At 30.5% G+C, this 23,049-nt stretch overlaps 1 protein-coding gene and 1 pseudogene across 1 annotated transcript; both read left to right on the plus strand.

Annotated features, from left to right (window-relative positions):
- Positions 1 to 10,307: 10,307 nt before the first annotated feature.
- On the plus strand, positions 10,308 to 15,101 carry LOC149519145 (dihydrolipoyllysine-residue succinyltransferase component of 2-oxoglutarate dehydrogenase complex 2, mitochondrial-like; annotated as a pseudogene).
- Positions 15,102 to 19,156: 4,055 nt separating this feature from the next.
- LOC149519146 (uncharacterized) lies at positions 19,157 to 22,726 on the plus strand. The gene is made up of 2 exons (XM_089759568.1): positions 19,157 to 21,781; positions 22,240 to 22,726. Exons 1-2 carry the CDS (start codon positions 21,499 to 21,501, stop codon positions 22,401 to 22,403), a joined length of 447 nt encoding a protein of 148 aa, XP_089615694.1. The 5' UTR covers positions 19,157 to 21,498; the 3' UTR covers positions 22,404 to 22,726.
- Positions 22,727 to 23,049: the final 323 nt, after the last annotated feature.

Raw genomic sequence — 23,049 nt, forward strand, 5'->3', positions numbered from 1 at the left:
ATGCAATAATGATGATGAATTCATGACTTTTAAAAAGGAAAAATAAAAATATAAACCAAATCAAAACATGTAAATAGCTAAAATATTATTATGTAATTCAACTTTTACATCATATAATTTTTTAAATTCCATTGAGATCTTTATAATTTTTTATTATTCGTCTAATTAGTGGGAATTTTTGGGTGGTTAATTTGGAAGAAGACAGCATGCTACTCCAAGGCCATCACTTTCCTCAAAGGCCAAGGTATAAAACATTGTTGGAAGGAGCATTATTATGAAAAGGGACAAAAGGTTTTGGCCTTTTTTATTATATTTTCTTTTAGTTTTTATTGATTTCGGCAATATAAATATATTTTCACTGATTTGTTAATTAATTGAAGATTGTCCATATTTCATTCATATTCTCGTGTCTTGATCTAGCTATATATCGAATATCATTCTTTTTGAACAATGTGAAATGAAATTAATTAATGAAAATGCATTTGCATACATGTGAATATTTTCTCTAGTTTTAAAATTTGAATTATTTAATCACTAGATTGATTGATTGATTTATTATTTATTTTTTAAAAAATAAATTTCCATAGATAAAAAATTCAAAATATAAACCATTCGTGTTTTAAGCTAATAATTTATAGCTAGCTGCTTAATGTTTACATACTTTTTTTTTCATTTTTTCTTAATATAATTAAAAAGAATTTGATTAACCATATTTATCATAAGTAAACCTGACGATTCATATATTCATATCGTGTAATATAATGAAATTCATGTATTCGTTTGTGTTTTACACAAAAATTATGTCATATTTCGTATCGATATAAAAATATAAAATATATTTTTTATTTTATTAAACTTATATATAGTTGTTATTATAATTTTAAATTTTATCACTTTCGTATTTTATTTTTATATCGTATTCACATTATATAACTATGTCATATTTTAAATTGTCAAAGTCTAATCATAATAAGTAATTATGGTATTCGGGTCATGGGGAGGGGGAATTTTTAATTGTTAGTTTTGAATTTCAAATTAAAACCAGAAAGTCATTCTCCTTATTTCTAGTTAGGATTATATATGACATTTTCCGATTATTATAAAGCAAAAAACCTAGTCTTGTTGCCAAGCCTTCAAGAGTTCCAAAAAAAAAAATTGCTATGCCAATGAAAATTTTAGGAAATTCTTTAGTTATTAATTTTTTTTATGAACTTAATAGTATAAGAAAATGTTATATAAGAAAATCATTGAATTAAATCAAATAAATAAATCAACACATAATTAAATAAATTTAATATAAAATTAAATTAAATTCACATATGATGAGAATTGAACTTAAAAATTTAATATTATCATATTTATAAATATTATACTATTGATAATGCACAAATGTTACTTCTAAAAACACAAAAATATTTTTATTTTATCACTAAATATTTAAAAAAAAAACAACAATGAAAAAATATAAAGTGATAAAATTAACGATTTATAATATGAATTAAATTGGTCATTTTTATCTTTTAGTTTATATTTGCATCATTAATTTGCTTCATGTTACATCACATACATTTTACTATTCTTAAAAAATATATAATGTAGTCAAAGATGACTATAAAAGAAATTATTTTTTAAAAACAAAATAAGATAATATCCTAAGTAAAATATTTCTTAAGACTCTACCTAAATATTAGAGGGATTCTTAATAATTATTTCTTATGAAAAAAATATTATCTTTGGTTTTAAGGATTATCATGAAAATACTTAAGTCAAAAATATTTTTCTAAATTTTATCTAGATATTGAGAAATTCGGAACACAAAATTTTTATTTTATTTTTAAATAAAATGATTCTAAAAAGGATGGCAAAAAAAAAGGGTTTTATGATAATAAATGGGATTTAAGGCATTCTTTTTTAAATTTTAAAATTTAGGCCATTTTTTATCAATATTAAAGGAATATATGTTATTAATTAAGACTATTTTGTAACCGGTACTGTGGAGTGTTAATACTTCCCTATGTATAACCATATTTTTTAACTCAGATGTGTTTTCGCATACAAAAAAATTATATTTTTAATAAGTTTTAATTAATTTTAAAATTTTTATTAAAAAAATAATTTTTTAAGTAACCAATTATATCTACTCAAATAAAGATTTGTGACAACTCATTGTTTTAATTTTATAATTTTAACGAGGTGGTCAGATTCCTAAACCTGCATAGTGTGACAACTTGACCATTTCACTAGAGATATTTTTTTAAAGTCGAGCCAAAAATAAATTATGTGCTATCTTAAGTTTCGATTTAATGGTTTTAATTGATATTTAATAGTAATTCCCTTATTTCTATTTTTCAAAAACAAAAATTTTGAAAAATGAAAAATTTTGCAAAAAACAAAAAAAAAAGAATAATGTTGCCTACATTCATGTTTATTTATATCATTCATTACTTATGTTAATTAAGGCATTTTCTATGTTGTCTAATAAATTGAGAGACATTTAAGATATTGGAATCTTGGTAAAGAGTATCAAATGCTTGTTTGTTCTTTGGCACACACAATTACGTATTCATTTACATGCATGAGGTTTATACGTGAGCTCCAACCTTTTTAGGAGGGAGTAAAGTACTTACACTCTTGTGAGATGAATACATCTAAAATACTCTTATTCATATTAAACCTTTTCCATTTGTATCCTATAATAGTTTAAGATCAAGGTACCTTACTAGACTAGTATGGGTAATAGTGAAGAGCAATTTGGGAATCTTCAGACACGTAAAAATCCCAGCCAAGCATATAGAAAACCATAAAGAACCACCCTATAGGTAGAGCCATGCAAAACCTTCTTTATAGAATGCACACAAAATTAGAACACATGAAAAACACTTCTTACCCTTTACTTGATTTTGGACAAATACATGGATCGTAGAATAGGTGAAGTTTAATAGCATCTCGATATCTATAATAGGATGACACCATCGTTTCGAGGTTTCTACGATACCTGATGAAAGCCTAAATGTAAAAAAAAAAGGAATTTTCTTTGATAAGTAAAAAGGCAAATGTTTTCAAAATAATGAAACCAATTTCTTTTCCTATTTTGAAATTTTATTCATTATAAATCTATTTTTACTAACTTTTTTATTTTTGTGTTTTTTCCTTTTTGCATACATCATCAAAAATATAAAATAGTTGCATTGAGGTGTATTTTTATTTTAGATAATGTCCAGCCAAAAAAACTACTATTGTGACCATGAAATCTCAGGACTCACTTTCAGTATTTACTATTAGTAAGACATATTGGAAAATTAAAGATCAATCTAAGAATAGGCAACAAAAGGATGGAGATTGTTTAATTAAAGGATATGTCTTGTAATAGTCCACTTAGACCTACGTTAGAATGACTTGACTGAATTGGAAAACATTTGGAATTAATGGAGGCAGAAAGAAAAAAATGTTTTTATCAAGAAGTATAGAAATATTGAGTTACTTATTTCGATAAAGACAAATGAAAGGTAGATTAAGGTGATAATATGATTTTGGAACCTCATCATACCATTGCTTAACTTTCAACAAAGAAGATATGACATTAACTATTGAGGACTATTCCACTTTGCTTCATATAAAGTTTCCAAGTTCAAATAAGATATACTAGAAAGAATAAAAGAAATCAAGTTATCAAAAAAAAAACTTTATAAGATAACTGGTGTGGATGTCAAAGTGATCGATAAGAAGAAAAGAGTCATTGATGGTATCCCATAGGCTTTCTTACATGATCTTAAACTTAAGAACCATAATGAAAAGTGAGTCATTGAAATATTTGCCTTGGTGATTTATGGTTTGCTAATCTTTCTGAGGGTATTAGGGCATGTCGAGGTATAAATGGTAGATTCTTCAGCATAGTTGCATAAATATTTCAATCCCTCAATGGTTATCTTAACAAAGATAATTAAATCATTGAATTGTTGTTGGAGAAAAAGAGAATGGCATTTTTTGGGATATGTGTAGCTTTTATACATCTAGCTTCAAAGCCATTTTTAGGGCAAAGATAAAGTTCCTCTAAACCATACAAGAAATCCTAGTCCTTATCACAAAGTTCTATAAAAAAGAATGGTCGAATGACCTAAAAATACCTATACCTAATGGAGAATCTAATTTTTTACCTAAATGAAGATGAAAAAGGGTATTACATTGTGGGTATAGGGATAGAGATGTGTATGATTTTAAATTTTTATTAGGTATAGGGATGGGGATGGGTAATATAACACCCACCTCATATTCGTACTCTACATATATATTTATAAATACTTAATAAATATATTTTTTGTTAAATGATATAAATTATTATTATAGATTAATTAGAATTAATATATTTTTATTGAAAAATATATATTAATATATATTTATGAAAAAATTACCTAAATACATAATATAAAAATAAAAAAAGCTAAAAAAATAAATTATAGTTTTTATTTTTTATTTTTAAAAAAAGCTATGGATATAAGGATTACCTATACCCATTAAATACTTAAGAGGATGGGGGTGAGGATAGATTTGAAATACCTATTGGATATGAATACCGAGATAAGTATAATAAAAAAATTCGAGAATGGGATAGGGAATGCTCTATTCGCCTCATACCCTACCTATTGACATCCGTACAAGGACCTCATTAAAGAGCAATGGGTTGCATTCTTTTGAAATCTTAATATGGAAAATTTGATTTGGAGAGCACTTTAGATGCTTCATGCATCTATACTGTATAGTTGTAGTGATAAAACGTGGGTCTATTTTTATGAATTTAGGGAGTTATGAGTTATGCACCCCTTATGGTCAAGATATAGTATAGGTCTAAACAATTTGTTCAGATGACCCATGGGTTGAACCAGTTAGAGTTCAATTATGGAAAATCTAACAATGTGGTTGGACTACACAATATCACTAAAGCATAGAGATAAACCTACTGATCATAGCTAAGAAGATGTACTCATGATGTCACTCCAGGATACTTGGTATAGAAAGCAAAATGGGTTAATAATATGGTACCCTCCATATGATGGTTTGCTCAACTAGTTGATCCATGGGCAAAGGCACTGACGTTGGACATCAAAATCATAAGTTGGAATTCGAGGCAAAAAAAGAAAGGATACAAAAAGAGAACCTAAGACTTCAAGAAAAATTAAGATAATTGAATTATTAAGCCGTTGTGTAGGAAAGTCAATTGGAGAAAGTTACTAAGGATAAAGATGTAAATCGTGGTTACCTTAAAGCTTGCATAAGAAAAATATGAGGTTAAAAACTTAATTAAAAGATGAAAAGATCAGACCCAATGGAAGCTAAAAAAAAAAATTGTTTTGTTTAGTAATGGCAAAACAATAAAATAAGCCATCTAACTATATTTAATCAAATGTTCACTTAAGCCCTTACTTTGTTATCGTGTGATTAAGCTAAACTATTTGAGTTTAATAAAACCTAATTTGGATGGGAAATTTTAGTGATGATCCTATTAATTCCAATCCAAATTGAATTGGAAGTTAATTATCCCACAAATTTACATACAATATACTTTGTGGAGATTATTTGTTGTGGCAAAATTTGTAGAAGCAGCCCCAACAATAATACCAAAAGATACCATGCAATAATGATGATGAATTCATGACATTTAAAAAGGAAAATTAAAAATATAAACCAAATAAAAAATGAATTCATGACATGGTTATATAACATGAAAATCTATTTCTTATAACCATGTCATATAACCATGTCATGAATTCATTTTTTATTTGGTTTATATTTTTAATTTTCCTTTTAAATGTCATGAATTCATCATCATTATTGCATGGTATCTTTTGGTATTATTGTTGGGGCTGCTTCTACAAATTTTGCCACAACAAATAATCTCCACAAAGTATATTGTATGTAAATTTGTGGGATAATTAACTTCCAATTCAATTTGGTAAAAAATAAAAAGGAATTTTCTTTGATAAGTAAAAAGGCAAATGTTTTCAAAACAATAAAACCAATTTCTTTTCCTATTTTGAAAATTTATTCATTATAAATCTATTTTTACTAACCTTTTTATTTTTGTGTTTTTTCCTTTTTGCATGCATCATCAAAAATATAAAACAGTTGCATTGAGATGTATTTTTATTTTATTTTAGAAAAAATTACCTAAATATATAATATAAAAATAAAAATAAGCTAAAAAAATAAATTATAGTTTTTATTTAAAAAAAAAAAGCTATGGATATAAGGATTACCTATACTTGTTAAATACTTACGAGGATAGAGGTGAGGAAAGATTTGAAATACCTATTGGATATGGATACCAGGATAGGTATAATATAAAAATTTGGGAATGGGATAAGGAATGCTCTATCCACCTTATACCTTACCTACTGACATCCATAGAAGGACCTCATTAAAGAGCAATGGGTTGCATTCTTTCAAAATCTTAATATGGAATATTTGATTTGGAGAGCATTTTGGATGCTTCATACATCTATATTGTATAGTTGAAGTGATAAAACATGGGTCCACTTTTATGAATTTCGAGAGTTATGAGTTATGTACCCTTTATGGTCAAGAGATAGTATAAGTCTAAATAGTTTGTTTAGATGATTCATGGGTTGAACCAGTTAGAGTTCGATTATGGAAAATTTAACTATGTGGTTTGACTACACAATATCACTAAAGCATAAAAATAAACCTATTAATCATAGCTGAAAAGATGTACTCATGATGTCACTCCAGCATACTTAGTATGGAGAGCAAAAAGGGTTAATAATATGGTACCCTCCATATGATGGTTTGCTCAATTAGTTGATCCATGGGCAAAGGAGCTGACGTTGGAAATCAAAATCACAAGATTGGAATTCGAGGCAGAAAAAGCAAGGACACAAAAGGAGAATCTCAAACTTTAAGAAAAATTGAGACAATTGAATTATTAAGCCATTGTATAGGAAAGAAAATTGGAGAAAGTTACTAAGGATAAAGATGTAAATCGTGGTTACCTTAAAGCTTGCATAAGAAAAATCAGAGGTTAAAAGCTTAATTAAAAGATGAAAAGATCAAACCCAATGAAAGCAAAAAAAAAAAAAATATTTTGTTTAGTAATGGCATAACAATAAAATAAGCCATCTAACTATATTTAATCAAATTTTCACTTAAGCCCTTACTTTGTTATCGCGTGATTAAGTCAAATTATTTGAGTTTAATGAAACTTAATTTGGATGGGAAATTCTAGTGATGATCCTATTAATGCAAATTAATGACATATATATATAGGCAAACTTTGATGACATTGCACTATGTGGAAAAAATTAATTGACAGTTGAAAACCAATTAAACATATGTTTAAAGTTATACATTCTTCAACCTTTGTAATTTATTCAATTTTAATGAAATTATGATTTTTTTATATTTATATGAACTATAACTTTCTGAGTTAAGACCTAACAACATGTGCAACATAATTAATTGGGAAAGGATACTTCAAATAAGCTAGATATTTTCTCTCAAGAATAGAGGTTATAAATTTAAAAGCGTGTACATTAGTTATAAGGTCCTTTCCAAGTTGCAAGCCTTCAATGTCTTAGAGAGTTAAATGTGTCAAATTGTAATAGGTTGAAATCTATCTTCTCTTTTATGCTGGCTAGAAATTTACCACACATGAACTATTTGGATATAGAGTGATGTGAAGAGTCAAATAAAATCATTGAAATAAACCAAACTTCAATAGCATCATTATTATAAAGTTATATCCAACCTATATCCTTCCCTTGTCTTAGACATATATGGATTTATAGGTGTAACAATTTCAAAGCTTGTTTCCAATTATTGTTGCCTATTCTCTTTCAAAACTAAAAAATATCGAAATTAATTTGGCTTCCAAATCAAAGCAAGTTTTTGGGTATCAAAGTGAATTAAACTTGAGATGATGGAAAGGGAATAATATTCTTTAAATTAGAAGGATTGAAACTTTCAAAGCTTCTAAGCTTAAATACCTTCATTCAAATGGGTTATCATTTTGGATTCCCTTCTTTGTGTTATTTTGGAGTACAAAGGATGCCCCAATTTGAGTACAAGTTTTAGTAAAGACTCAAAACACATTTTCATGCCATAACAATGGTACCTAACCAACTTTTTCTTTACTTATGCTTAATTTCTTGTTCTTGATGGTTTTAATTATCAAAATGAAGTGTTTTTGTTCTTAATGAAAACAAAAGTCATATCTATTTTTTTGTTCTTAATGGAATACTTGAATATATACACACATGAAATGTTCAGTCCATCACCTAATTATATAGAATCAATTAATTAACTAATATACTTTTTTTTAATTGAAGCTGTCAAATATTAAATCTATTTAATTAAATTAAAAATCTAACTATTAGGGGTATTTTTAGGTCTAAAGGTTATTTTGGTCATCTTTTCTCATTAGAGACTACCAACAGATAGCCAGTGATATTTTAGACTTTTAGACTGACCTTACATGTTTGATTGACTTAAGGTCATAATACCAAGTCGGCTCAACCACCTTACTAATCTGCCTAGCGGGTTCCCCTAAATGTTGACTTGTCATCCTCTTGGTGGACAATCAATATCTAAGTTAACTTGATACTTTAGGTCATCTTTAACCACATGACTAACCTTAGGTAGCCTAAGTTGCCCGAAACCTCTTACTTTCAAACTATAACTAAAGTCATGCAAGTACCATCTAGACATGACATGTCTTTCTATCTTCTCTATTCTCTTTTCTATTTTCCTCTTTGGCTAATCTTTGACTTCAGCATCAAAGCACAAACTTTAAGGACACTCATAGTATTTAATCTTAATGGCTTTCTTTCTTTCCTTTGTGATTTTAGAGTCTTACCTCTCCAACTTAGCTTGACACAAGCATTTGATGCACCAGGTAGGGGAATTTTTTTTTTGGCCGAGCTAAAACACCATGCCACCAAGAAAGAAAGTTGTCGAGGAAGTAAAACCAACTGCCATAGCTAGAATGAAACCTAAGCCAGCCAACCTACAAACTGGCCTACATTAGCAGGCCCTATAATGTATTTGTTTGTTATGGACGGAATAACATTACTGACTTAGTTAATACCGATGGAATTTTTTTTTCTATAAATCAGTCAATAATGTTATCATTGACAAAAATTTGGCTTTTACCAATGAAAATTTTCACCAATAAAACCCATTTTTCTAATAATGTGCTATATATTTGAAACCTCAATTTTAACCCATTCTCAGTAATTTTTTTTTATGAGATCGTAGCTTGGAGATAAGGGAAGGAAGTGCAAAGGTTGAATTCCAACCCTAAATTTACTAGATGCTACCTATTACAAGTGACTACATGAACTAAGTGAAGCTTTGAATCCTACTACTAGATTTTTAATAAAGTTAAAAAAACTTAATTTGCATTTCTATCATTAAAATTGAAGATACCCCAAGGTTCACTTTCACGATAAATACAAATCTTGTGTCTTTAACCTTAATTACCAGTTGAGAAAATTTAATCCAATAATTAATGAAAACAAAAGAACATTTTTCTGTTTTTTTTTATTACACTAAAGTTCAAACTCAAAACCTTCAATTTAAAAGCAATTTTAGTACTATTGAAATAATATTTTTCTTTGGCAAATTAATTAACATATTAATTATCAAGTCAACACACGAAGACTATGTTAATCCTTGATTTCTCATAAAATCACTTTTTAATAGTACCATGTATACATATAATAGTAATAAGGAAATTTTTATAGTAAAATTTTTAATATTTTCACCATTCTTAAGATATATTAAAAACTTAACTTATATTCCTTCTACTTCAATTTGTTTGGGTGTTATTAACTTTCATGGAGTTTAAAAAAAAGAAAAAAAAACTTTGATTTTATGTATTTAATATTAAATTTTAAATTTTTTATAAAATTAAAATTTTATGATTTTTAATGTTAAAATGTAAAAAAAATATATAAAAAAATAATTTCAAAATATAAAATGTAAGAGTTTTAAAAATATAAAAAAATATATAATTTTAAGATATAAATAAATATGAACATAGAAATTAAGATGGAAGAAATAAAAGTTTATCATAATAAATTATGAGATGCCGGTCTTAAAAGTTTTAAATTTCTAAATCCAAATAAAAGCCAAACGAAGCCAAACGAAGCCTAAACATTAGATTTTTGAGCCCAAACGAAGCCTAAATCTAGATTTTCGAACCCAAACAAAGCTCACAGTGTCATTTTTCGAAACGGCGCCGTAACGACTTTTCCTTCCTTTCCCGGTTAAAAGGAAGAAAAGAATCCTCACTTGTATCTATCAATAAAACGCTGCCAGGTAAGAGAGCTCAAATGAGCTTGCCATTGCGGATACAACAGACCCGCAAAACCCGCATCTTCGCGGTTTCTTTCTCTAATTTTCTCTCAAACCAAACAAAAGAAAGAAAAGCCAAATCTCTCTTAAAAACCGTCTTTTTAAAATTATACTCTATTCGACGACTCTCAATTTTGTCTGCAGCAATCAAGTCAAACTGCTCTCTCTTCGATATTACTTTGCTTCACGTCTCATTCATATACTGCTTATACACTGAAATCTGGTAAGTTACGTTATAATTTATTGATTTTTATTTGATTTTTTGGGTTTAAAATTATTGATTTTTTATTTTTTGCTTCTGATTTTGAAAAAAAGAGTAGGGATTGAATATCGGTGATGTTGGGCGCTTTAAGGAGAAAAGTCGCGAGCGGAGGCTCATCATCTTTGGTTAGAACTTTTATTGTTTAAATTGTAATATATTTAGCTAAAGCATAGGATTTTGTTAATGTTTTTTTCATTTTTTTGTGATTTTTCAGGTATTAGGGAAGTCATTGCTGGCGATTCGATCGGGTGTTTCAGTATCTAGAGTTTCTTGTAATGCTGGAAAAGAGGTAAATAATTCAGTTGATAATGAATTAGATTTGGTAATCATGAACTTAGTTCAGTTTCTTTGAATTTCAGTTGATCTTGATGCTATTAAATCTATAACTGATGTCGAAGATGGTTGATTTATTTAGGCCTTGCAATATTAAAATGTTGATATAAAGTAAAAGAAGTGCAAGATCATATGGTAAAATATTCTCTTTTTTTTTTTTCAAAAATAATTCAAACTTAGTCCTTTGATTTAAAGTAAAAAATCGCACATTTTATTGTCCATAAAATTTGAAATTTTAATCTTTAGTTAATTTAGAAATAATGTTACTTTTTTTTCTTTTTAATCATTTGGAGTTTGAATTTTTGTCATCCATTGGTAAATATTCTCATGAGATTGAAATTTCAAGTGCTTGAACAGATACTATTACTTCAACCGAGAGGAATTGCCCATGTCCGAAACTTCTCTCATCTTGTTCTGCCAGGTATATCTTTTGGGTGGTTTTTCTTCTTTTGTTGGCATAATTTTGTTGATTTTCTTCATTGTTAATGAAATATTAAATTATTATTATAGGCTGTTCAGCTGGTTTAACAGAGACAAGATTAGTTGGTTCTGAACTTTGTAATGCACATCAATGTTAGGAATTAAACTGTCACAGGGTATGAGTTGACTACTGGATTATTCTGACAATTGTATATCTAACTTTAATAGCAGGCCCATTTCAATGCATAGTCCATCTCTTATTTGTTTATCAGGAACTAGATTACTTAGCGTAACTGGTAAAGGAAATTCTCTTTCCATGATATATATATATATATATATATAATTCTTTAAATCAGTTAGCTGCTCCTTAGCACTTCTTTACTTCTTTCCCCTGAAAGCTTTGCTTGTGGGCAGGGATGTCATTTCTAGCATTCAGTCAGAGGCTATCATGCAAAAGTCGTGCAGGGCTTTTGCTCCTGGAGATGGTATGTTATTGAATAATTTCCTTAATGATATTTATTTGGCCTAAGGTTTATTAGCATTTTTTCTCTTTTTGGTCTTTTTTGAATGGTATTAACATAGGGATGTGTGTTTTTGGTTTTTGCTAGAATTTAGATCCTGTGCATTATAATTGTTTATTTGAATCACCACTTATCTGAGGTAGACCACTAACATCTAACAATTGTCAAACCCAATTTTCAGTTAGCAGTTGGGCCGCCCAAGAGGTACTATGGCAGGCAATATGTCAAAAGAAGAAAATAGTTTTAGTTCAAAATTTCTTTTAAAATCTTTCTCTGGAAAAGTGTGAATGCAATAGTTTCAAAACTTTGGCTGCAATTTAGTTGTATAATGATTTGGTGTAAACTTTGGTGGTACTAGACTTGCACCTCCACCATTTTGGCATTTTTAGTGCATTTTTCACTTTCAAAAAGTACATGCCGATTAGGAACAGGTCTGCTTGAAAATAAAGATGAATTCCCTTTTATGTTGTAATTATGTTAAATTTAAAGATTTTGACTTTCCTATTTTACTTAACTTGTGATGAAGGGGATCTGGTTGATGCTGTGGTCCCTTTTATGGGAGAATCAATTACTGATGGCACATTGGCAACATTCTTGAAAAGTATGTTTTCTGCTATTGTAATTTCCATTCATTCACTAGAAATATTCGTTTTCAGGGTTGTAAGTGTTTGATTGTGTATGTATCTGAAATTTGAGAGCAGAACCTGGTGATAGAGTAGCAGCTGACGAACCAATCGCTCAGATAGAAACAGATAAAGTACTATTCTTCTCCTTTTCCTCTATCAAGAAGATATTATACCCTTCATACCTGTGGTGTTTATTTCCATCAGGTAACAATTGATGTTGTCAGCCCCCAAGATGGTGTGATACAAGAGGTAATATATCAATAAATCTGGATCTTTGGGTCAAACATGCATGCACGCATGCATCTAGCTTGTTGGTCGTTCCTAGACTCCTGCCTTCTCATTTCTGGGAGGAAGGGAAGTGGATTGGATCCTGAATATTAATGTCATAATTCTTGCCAGTATATAGCCAAGGAGATATTGTGGAACCAGGTACCAAGATTGCTGTCATTTCAAAGTCCACTGATATGCCCCCTCTGAAAAGAAATCAGAAAAAGCTGCTTCCAAGCCCTCTCCTCCAGCTGAAACTGTAAAGGAGGATAAGCCAAAAGCTAAAGTCGAAGTCTCTCCTGCTGTGGAGAAGCCTAAAGCCCCTTCTCCACCACCTCCAAAACGAACTGCTACTGAACCTATACTACCACCCAAGGAAAGGGAAAGAAGAGTAAATCTTTTCATTTGCTGTTTGCATCCAAATGTTATCCAAAGGGTATGCTTAGAATTTTCTGATGCCTTTTGTGAAAAATGATGTTAGCATCTTAGAAAATATCCTGAGTTTATGGCTTCATGATTACAGGTTCCTATGACAAGGGTTAGGAAACGGGTTGCTACGCGATTGAAAGATTCTCAGAATACTTTTGCGATGTTGACAACATTCAATGAAGTTGACATGTGAGTTCAGTTATCTTCATATTTTAGTTCTTTGCATCAGGTGTTTGGCATCCTGCCGTCTGTGCTACTTCACTTTCTAAACATTTATATTTTGATTTTTTTTAGGTTCAGATGATTCTTTGACTGTACCTAACTATTTGCTTCCCTTTTCTGATACAAGTTTTCTGTGAAGTTAACCAGATCATTATACTTTATGAAGGCTATGCTGATTTGTTTCCTTTTATTTTTGATTTGCTTATCATTGCAGGACTAATTTGATGAAGCTCCGCTCTGATTTCAAGGATGCTTTTGTTGAGAGACATGGTGTCAAGTTGGGATTTATGTCAGGATTTGTTGAAGTATGCAAAATTTGTTCTTGAAATGGTCACATATGCACTCATGGCCTGTCTTCACTAACTTTGCTTTCTCTTTTTTCCCTTATCATTTCTTCTATTTTATTTGTTTCAGGCTGCTGTTAGTGCACTTCAGCATCAGCCTATAGTAAATGCGTAATTGACGGGGATGATATTATTTATAGAGATTATATTGATATCAGCATTGCTGTTGGTACTCCGAAGGTAATCTTTTTTCTGATTGATTTGCCAATTGATGGGGATGATATTATTTATAGAGATTATATTGATATCAGCATTGCTGTTGGTACTCCGAAGGTAATCTTTTTTGTGATTGATCTGCCAAATTGCAATTTATCCATTTAATGGCTTGCTGAAACTTGGATTGTTAGTGTTTCTCTCAGCATTCTTTCTTGGCTTGTTTTGAAAGAAATTTAAACATCATGTAAAAATGTATTGAATTTAAGAATTACCTATGAACTTAGAGCAGTTTCTAAAGTTGAAATGCGTAATCAATAGGTTCAAAACTGTGTCCTTTGACAATTAAACATTACAGATTTTTTGAAGGGTTTTTTTTTTTTTTACTTGTTTTCTTTATTTGCTGAGCTGAAGTTGCTTTATTTTATTTCATGACAAATGAGAAAATGAGGTATCTAGAAGATTATATCAAGTCTTTTCTCATTTTGGCTTGTTGCTAATCTTCAAAGTTTCCCCACCAATCAAATAGGCCTCTATTGATAAATATATGCATAGATCACCTCATCCTTCATGGGCACTGAAAGTTAAGAAAAAGAAAAAAAAGAATGTGATTCATGTTTCTATGTTAAGCTTTTTGTTTCTTTATCTTTCCTGTCAGGGGCTTGTTGTTCCAGTTATTCGAGATGCTGATAAGATGAATTTTGCTGAGATAGAGAAGACAATCAACAGCCTCGTAAAGAAGGCAAATGATGGGACCATATCAATTGATGAAATGGCTGGAGGCTCGTTTACAATATCCAATGGTGGTGTTTATGGAAGCTTGTTGAGTACCTCAATTATCAACCCTCCTCAGGTTAGTGGTCACAAACTGAATAATTGTGCATGCTTGTTTATGTATGAGGGTTCCATACACTTGTGACGTCTGTATTAATAGAGATGTTTGCGCTCGCTCTACTGTGTTTCTAATCTTCAGCTTTTGTTTGAGACCAGAACGAGAATCTCACGTGATTAAACAATTTTTTGGCAGTCAGCTATCTTGGGTATGCACTCAATAGTGTCCCGACCAATGGTTGTCGGAGGTAACATAGTCCCAAGACCAATGATGTACATTGCCCTTTGTGGAAAAACTAAGAAATAAATCAGTGTGGAAACTGAATGTATGTTGGAAAACTGCTTATTTTGAATTATACAAGAATCTTAGGTTTATATATAACTAACTAGGAGTTAAACTAGGAAACTAAATCTTCCTAAAAAACTAACCCTATAATTGAAAGATTGTCTATTCTAATTTTAGGGATACAAATACTTAATTCTAGAGATACAAATATAAATATACAGATTACAATATTACAATCAGCTGTAAATAAGTGTTTTCTCACACTCCCCATCAAGCTAGTGAATAGGTGTTTTCCATTCCCAGCTTGGAAATAATTTCTTGAAATGTTGCACTACTGAGACCTTTAGTCAACACATCTGCAAGTTGATCCTTGGTTGATACATAAGGTGTACAAATCAACTCACTGTCTAGTTTCTCATTTATGAAATGTCGATCTACTTCAATGTGTTTTGTTCTGTCATGTTGCATAGGATTGTGTGTAATGCTTATTGCAGACTTGTTATCACAGTAGAGTCTCATTGGTCCATCCCACTTGATCTTCAAGTCTTCTAGGATAATCTTTAACCATAGTAGTTCACAAATTCCTTGAGCCATTGTTCTGAACTCTGCTTCAGCACTTGATCTTGCCACCACATTCTGTTTTTTACTCCTCCAAGTCACAAGATTACCACCTAAGAAAGTGCAGTAGCCTGAGGTGGATCTTCTATCAGTTATTGAACCTACATAATCAGCATCTGTATATGCTTCTGGAACTAACCCCAAATTTCTTTTAGTAGATGATAATTTTGAAATTCTTGCTACTAACCCAGTAGTCAAGGATGAACCACCTTCATCCGATGAAACCACATCTGATGAAGAAGATAGTTCTGCTGATCAACCAAATCCAGAACAAACTGAAATTCCAACCCCTCAACCAGAGGCGTGGGAAGAGAAAAGCCAAAGCAATATCTAACCTAGATATTGATGATCTGATTGGCCTTCAAATAGTGCAATATACGGTAGACAGCCTGTAGGTGCACTTCTTTAGGACTATGCATAAATTGACTTACCACACTCACAGAATATGCTATGTCAGGTCTAGTATGTGAGAAATAAATGAGTCTTCCAACTAATCTTTGGTACATCTCTCTATTTACAGCAGCATCTTCATTAGCTTCTTCGATTTTATGATTAGGATCTATAAGGGTATTTGCAGGTTTACATGCAAGCTTCCCAGTTTCCTTCAGAAGATCTATCACATATCTCTGTTGTGAGATGAAAATACCATACCGTGAGTGAGCTACTTCAATTCCTAGGAAGTACTTCAATCTTCCTAGCTCTTTTATCTCAAATTCTCTAGTCAAATACTGTTTTAGAGATTCTCTCTTTTTTTCATCATCTTCAGTTACAATTATATCATCAACATACACTAATAGAACTGTGACTCTCCCTGAATCAGAGTGCTTGATAAATAATGTGTGATCTCCTTGACTCTGTTTATATCCCATTGCTAGCATCACTTTGGCAAATCTCTTGAACCAAGTTCTAAGAGACTGTTTAAGGCCATATAAAGCTTTTTTCAGCCTGCATACTTTGTTTGCTTCTAGATGACTTTCAAATCCCGGTGGAACCTTCATATATATTTCTTCTTCCAAATCACCATGTAGAAAATCATTCTTTACATCAAATTGTTGAAGCTGCCAATTGTAATTTGCAGCCAATGATAACAAAATCCTAATTGTATTCATATTGGCAACTGGAGCAAAGGTTTCTTGGTAATCCACTCCATAGGTTTGAGTGTAGCCCTTAGCCACTAATCTGGCTTTATACCTTTAACAGTACCATCTGCCTTGTATTTTACAGTGAAAACTCATTTACACCCCACTGGATTTTTTTCTTTAGGCAACTCTACCAGTTCTCATGTCTGATTTTTTTCTAAGGCCTCTATTTCTATTTTCATGGCTTGCCTCCATTTCTCACTGGATAATGCCTCGGATAATGTAGTTGGAACATAAATAGTATTTAGGCTCACAAGAAAATTTTTGTGGGATGGTGAGAATTTTTCAAATGATACAAAATTAGAGATTGGGTATAGTGGATGCTTGGTACATTCTCTGGTTCCTTTCCTAATAGCAATAGGTATATCATAATCACTAGTTATAGTTTTAGGAGATTCATGCTCATTTTGAGAAACAGAGTAAAAAATTGTAGTTACCTCATTTCTAGAGTTAGGATCAGGTTCTTGGACTGGCATTGGTTCAGGATCTGGAACTTTCTTTCTTGAGTATACCTGTAATTCTTTCATAAAATCAAGAACAATATTATCCTTTGTCACATCTTTCGTATTTGGAATGGGTTTAGACTCAAATTCAGTGTTTGACTTGGGCTCAGCAGAAACAGATTTCGACTCAGAAGAATTAATGGGTGTAAATGTTGAAGAAGGGGGTAAATCAAGCAAAAAGAAGTTTTTATCCTTATCTTCCATGAATGAAGTCTTCCCCTGAAGATAAGGTTGAGTAAAAAATGATTTATTTTCTTCAAAAGTGATATCTACAGACACATAGAATTTTTTGGTAGGAGGATGATAGTATTTATATCCTTTTTGAGTGGAAGAGTACCCCACAAAAATACACTTAATCGTTCTTGGATCCAACTTTTTCCTGTTATGACTGTGAACATGAACAAATGATGTATAACCAAATATCTTAGGTGTGAGATTGTTTGTGGTATTGAGGTTGGGATAAAATTGTGAGAGTAGTTTCATAGGAGTTTTAAATCTCAAAACCCTTGAAAGTAACCTATTTATAATATGTGTGGCAATGAGAACAACTTCCCCCAGTAAAATTTAGGTACATTTGCTTGAAAAAGAAAGGCTCGGGTTGTGGCTAGTAAATGACTGTTTTTCTTCTCTGTCATTCCATTTTGCTGTGGAGTATTAACACAAGATGACTCATGGATAATCTCCTCTTTTTGAAAATAGGTAGATAGACTCTGGTTGAAGTAGTCTCTTGCATTATCAGACCTAAATCTCTTGATTCTCACTCCAAATTGATTTTGGATCATGTTTTGGAAACTTAAAAACACACTATTCACATCTGATTTGGATTTAAGTAAAAAAACTCAAGAGACCTTAGTACAATCATCTATGAATGAAACAAATCATCTCGCACCAGAAATATTATGAATTGTAGAAGGACCCCAAATGTCACTATGAATCAAGTAAAATGGAGTAGAACTTTTTTTGTTACTGATTAGAAAAGACACACGTTTATGCTTTGCAAGTTCACAAACATCACAATGAAAATCTTCGACATTTAATCCTTGGAACAAAGAAGGAAACATGTTTCTCAAGGTTCCAAAAGAAAGATGTCCAAGACGAAAATGATAAAGTCAGATTTTGTTTTTATTGGAAGATTTTTCAGAAAGAAATGACAAAGGTAAATTATTCTTGATACTACTTGTGTTATTTGATGTCTCAAGATAGTATAGTCCATCCTTCTCTTTAGCAAGTCCAATCATCTTCTCTGAATTCTGGTCTTGAAATTCACAATAAGAAGGATAAAAAGTTACTTTGTAATTTTAAATTGGTTTAATTGATTTAAACCGAATAATGCTCGCCTAGATTCAAAGAGCGTTGCATTGACAAAGACAACACATGTTGCTCTAGGAATGAAGACTGAAGAATATTATTGGTATGGTTGGTCATATTTCATCGTCGTTACGTAGTGAATGCGCGTCGACTTTCCTCCTTTCAGTCTTAAACTGAGTAATTCTGGTCTCCTTGAAACGTAGAACTCTGGGCTTCAAAGGGTGAAAATGGTTAGGAATTGGGGTTCACATTTACCTGTTTTGTTTCGTGACCATCCGAAAATTGAAAAAGAACGGGGTATTTGCTTGCTCTATGGAAAAAGAAATCAAGATTTACCCGTGGATGCTCATAAATCAAACTTTATTGTTTTCGTCAATAATTTAAATCATGATATAATTATATGGTATAACAATGATAAAAAAATATATATATATATATATATATAAATAATATGATTTAAAATTTTAATAAAAATTATATATAAATTTAATAAAATCAAAAAAATATATTTCATATTTTTTTATTATCATAAATTATAATATGTAATTTTTTATATAAATTATTAAATTTTATATGATATAAATATATGAATTATCAATTAAAAAAAATGAAGTAACAGTCTGAATAGAACAAAAAGATGAACACCATAAATCTAATACTTTCAACTCTTTTCAATAACTCTTAGAATAAAAGAATGGTCGTAGACGGTGAAATTTTTACAATTAAATTTAATTTTTTGAGGATATCTGTATAAATTTGGGATTGATTATTCTAATACTTAATTCTTAACGTGGTGATCTCTTCAAGTTCCTACTTCCTCTGTACTTTTTATAATGTTAAAGTATTGGGATCGCATTGATTCTCACCTTTCTTTGGCAATGAAAATGTAAAAGTAAAATGTCAAGTGAAAATACCCATCAAGAAGCAAATAATGTCAAGTGAACCAATCAAGTGAAGTTTTTAACCGGCTCTACACTTCAATAACCGTAAAGGAAAGTCAAATTCAATTACGTTGAAAATGAAACCATGGACAAGTTCTGTAGAAAATCCTCCAATTATTCTGGCATAAATATCAGATTCTCACTCGTATTAGTGCAAAAAGCCTTTGAATCCCAAGCAAAGTGATCATGGCTATGCTTCAAGCTTTTTCACCAATTTTCTCTTGTAGTTCTTCCTCAAGTTCCTTTGGAAAAACCAAAGCCAATCTTTATAACCCAAATATTTCAGTTTCCGAATTCCTGAATGATGAGTTTAACAGAAGAAAAGGGTTGAAAACCTTGAAAACAACCAATCCCCTGGTAGAAATTAAGCCTGAACTTGGAAATAACAGCGTAAGCAAGGCAGAAATCTCTAATTCAATGGTGTTGCAAGAGATGTATGCTATTATGGATATTGTAGCAGAAATAGTTGAAATGCGCAAGAACATTGGACTATTGGAGCACAGCGTGATAACTGGAACTGGCTTCTGTTATTTTCTGTCAATGAAATGACAGTCACAGTGGCTGGAATTGCAGCTGTCGTTGGAGGTGGAGCATCATTTTTGGTTCTGAAACTATCTTCCAGTTTGCTTTACATTGCATCAACCGGGGTTTTGCTGGTTATGAGTAAGATACAGCCGTGTCAGTTGGCTGAAGAACAAAGAAATGCTTCAAGATTGTTTAAGCAGCTTCATGAGGAGATAAATACAATCATTGCTCTTGGAAACCCAGATTCAGATGATGTGAAAGCCGCAATGGAGAAAGTCTTGGCATTAGACGAAGCTTATCCACTTCCCTCGTTTGGAACCATGCTTGCTAAGTTTCCTTCACTGGTAAAACCAGCTCTGTGGTGGCCAGAAGCCAAGACTCAACACGAAAAGCTTAACAGGAAAGTGTTATAAAAAATAAATAAGAGAAAAGAAATAATATAAAAAAATTTTAGCTTTGAAAGCGAGTAAAACATTTTTTTAAAGGTAATTATATCTTTAAGATATAATAAAACCTCAAAGTCTCAAATATTATAATTAGAAGTAGTGAAAATAATTATACTGAAATATTTATTTATAATGAATGAATAAATATAAATTTTTATTCAGATAGTTATGATCTTTTGTATAATCAAAACATGTATGAGTAATACTCTATTTATATTTAAATAGTTATGATATGATAATTATTTTTATTCAAACATAATTATTTAAAATATAAATAAAATTAATATAAAAATTAATTTTATTAATCAATAATTAAATTTTTTTTATCTAACTTAATATGCATCACATTCGAAACTACAAATAGTAAGTAGAAACAAATGGGTGAGATGAAAATTTTAGTAAAATTTTAGGTCATGTTATTTTAGTGTTTTTTTTTTTTTTTGTGTTATTTTCATATTGTATGATTATATTGTGTTTTAAATTACTATGTCTATTTTCGAACTTACGACAAGGAAAAGATAAGGAGAGTTGGATTATGATGCCCAAGCCCAGTTTTAGCCCAAGTTATCTCACAACGAACTCATTGCTATCCATCAACATGTAAATCGTTGACTTAAATTCACTATATTTTGACATGGGAATGTAGGAAAAAAAAAAAATACAGAAAGCACTTTTGCTGCTTCAAAACTGAGCCTGCAAGTTATTCTGTTTCTCCTTGTTAATACATGTTGTGTCCATTCCTGTTAGTGAAGATATATTCTATTCTTCCTATAGAAATGTAAAGTGTAATTCCTTAATTGAACCAAAACTGAAGTTTTGAAGCAGATACCAAAATTTTAAACATGTTGTTAACATTTTCTATTGTAGACTTGGGTTTTGACTCCATTTTAACCCCATAAATTGTATTATAATTTTCTCAGAAACCATTGCAGTAGTTTTTTGAATACTTGATTGAGATGATTCATCTCTTGATTACTCTTGTTTCTGCTGAAATGGCTCTTGTTCTGGTGCTTCTGTTCAGGTCTCCTCTAAGGAACCTGGTGACCAAGGTATTGGACAAGATGAAGGAAGGGAGAGGCCCTGTGATTGCAAAGACAGTTGCAGGAACTTTGTTTGTTGTTTTTATCTCTATCTCATACAATATTATTGAGATCCAGAAACGTTCATTGGAAGGTGGTGTTCTCAATCCAACCGATGAGGTTCTAATGGCAAATCAAATTTTGGAAGCATCTCTAATGGGTAACTTACCACCATTAACTTCATTTGAAGTTCCTAAGGTGTATGAGTTTTAAGGTTTAACTATATATACTAGCATTTCCTATATCTGTGTCTATTTATTTCATATTAAATATGTATAAAATATAAAAATTACTGTATTATAATTCATATAGCATCAAACACAAAATCTGACTTAAAATTATATAATTTGACACAAATTTAAGATGTTAGATAGCAATCAATACTAAATTTCAATTAAGACTAAAATCCTGGATTAGTTTAACAGAGACAAAAAATGTATTCCATATTTTATGTCAACACGAATTATTACACGTAATTTTTATATAAAACACAATATAAATACAAAAATTATCAGGTCTAATATCAAATTATCAGCTCAATGGTATACGTTTTGAAACAGTTCCAATTACCTTTTAAAAGAAGTCTTCTAACATTCATATTAAAGGATTATATTTCAGGGTTTGCTCTATTCCTTGCACTGGTTACGTATAGATTACACTACTATATCAAAGAGCTTCCAAAAACAAAGAGATTGGAGGCAGCTGAAGAAACGAAATTAAAGCCTGATGTAAAGCATCATGATCTGAAAGAACATCCAAAGAGGGCAACAGCTTCAAGATGAAAAATTGATGTTAGAACTTAGAAGTAAACAGAATCATAAACATTTACCTCAGACAGGGTCATATGTTGTAATAAGATCAAAAATGAGAAGAATGAACTTCTGCAAATCTGCAATTTGATACATGGCGTTGGCTTAAGTTTTCAATATCTGTCCTTCACTGCCTTAACATCATCTAATTGCTCAAATTAAATGGCTATACACAGTTTTTCTGTTGTCGAATTCTCCTGCTAACTTTTGCCAACCAAACATTTCTTGAATCAAAAAAATTTTTTTTTTCTTTTGATTCATGAGAGAATAAACCAGACCAGACCTTTCTCAGAATTTGAATGAATTTTAACCTGAAACTGGAAAAATGGCACGAACTGGACCCAAACCAGAAGGCTACTATTGGATATACACAATTAATCAATTCATGAATAGTACTGGAAGAATGATTAACCTGCAGTTGATGGTTTTCAAAAGATGAGAATCTTCAATTTTCATAGCCTCGATTATAAATTACCAGGCTTTTTTATGGAACATAAAAGTTCAAGGTAAGAGGAGGCTTCCCATTTCAAGGTCAGGATAAACCGCAGAGAGAACTTGAATTAGATTTACAGATTTTCCATAAAGAAAAATTACTGGCAACGGGATTTGAATCTAGGCT

This window comes from Durio zibethinus, chromosome 4 (genome assembly GCF_047325235.1).
Source record: "Durio zibethinus cultivar Kanyao isolate XHJ-2024 chromosome 4, ASM4732523v1, whole genome shotgun sequence".
Classification (NCBI taxonomy): Eukaryota; Viridiplantae; Streptophyta; class Magnoliopsida; order Malvales; family Malvaceae; genus Durio; species Durio zibethinus.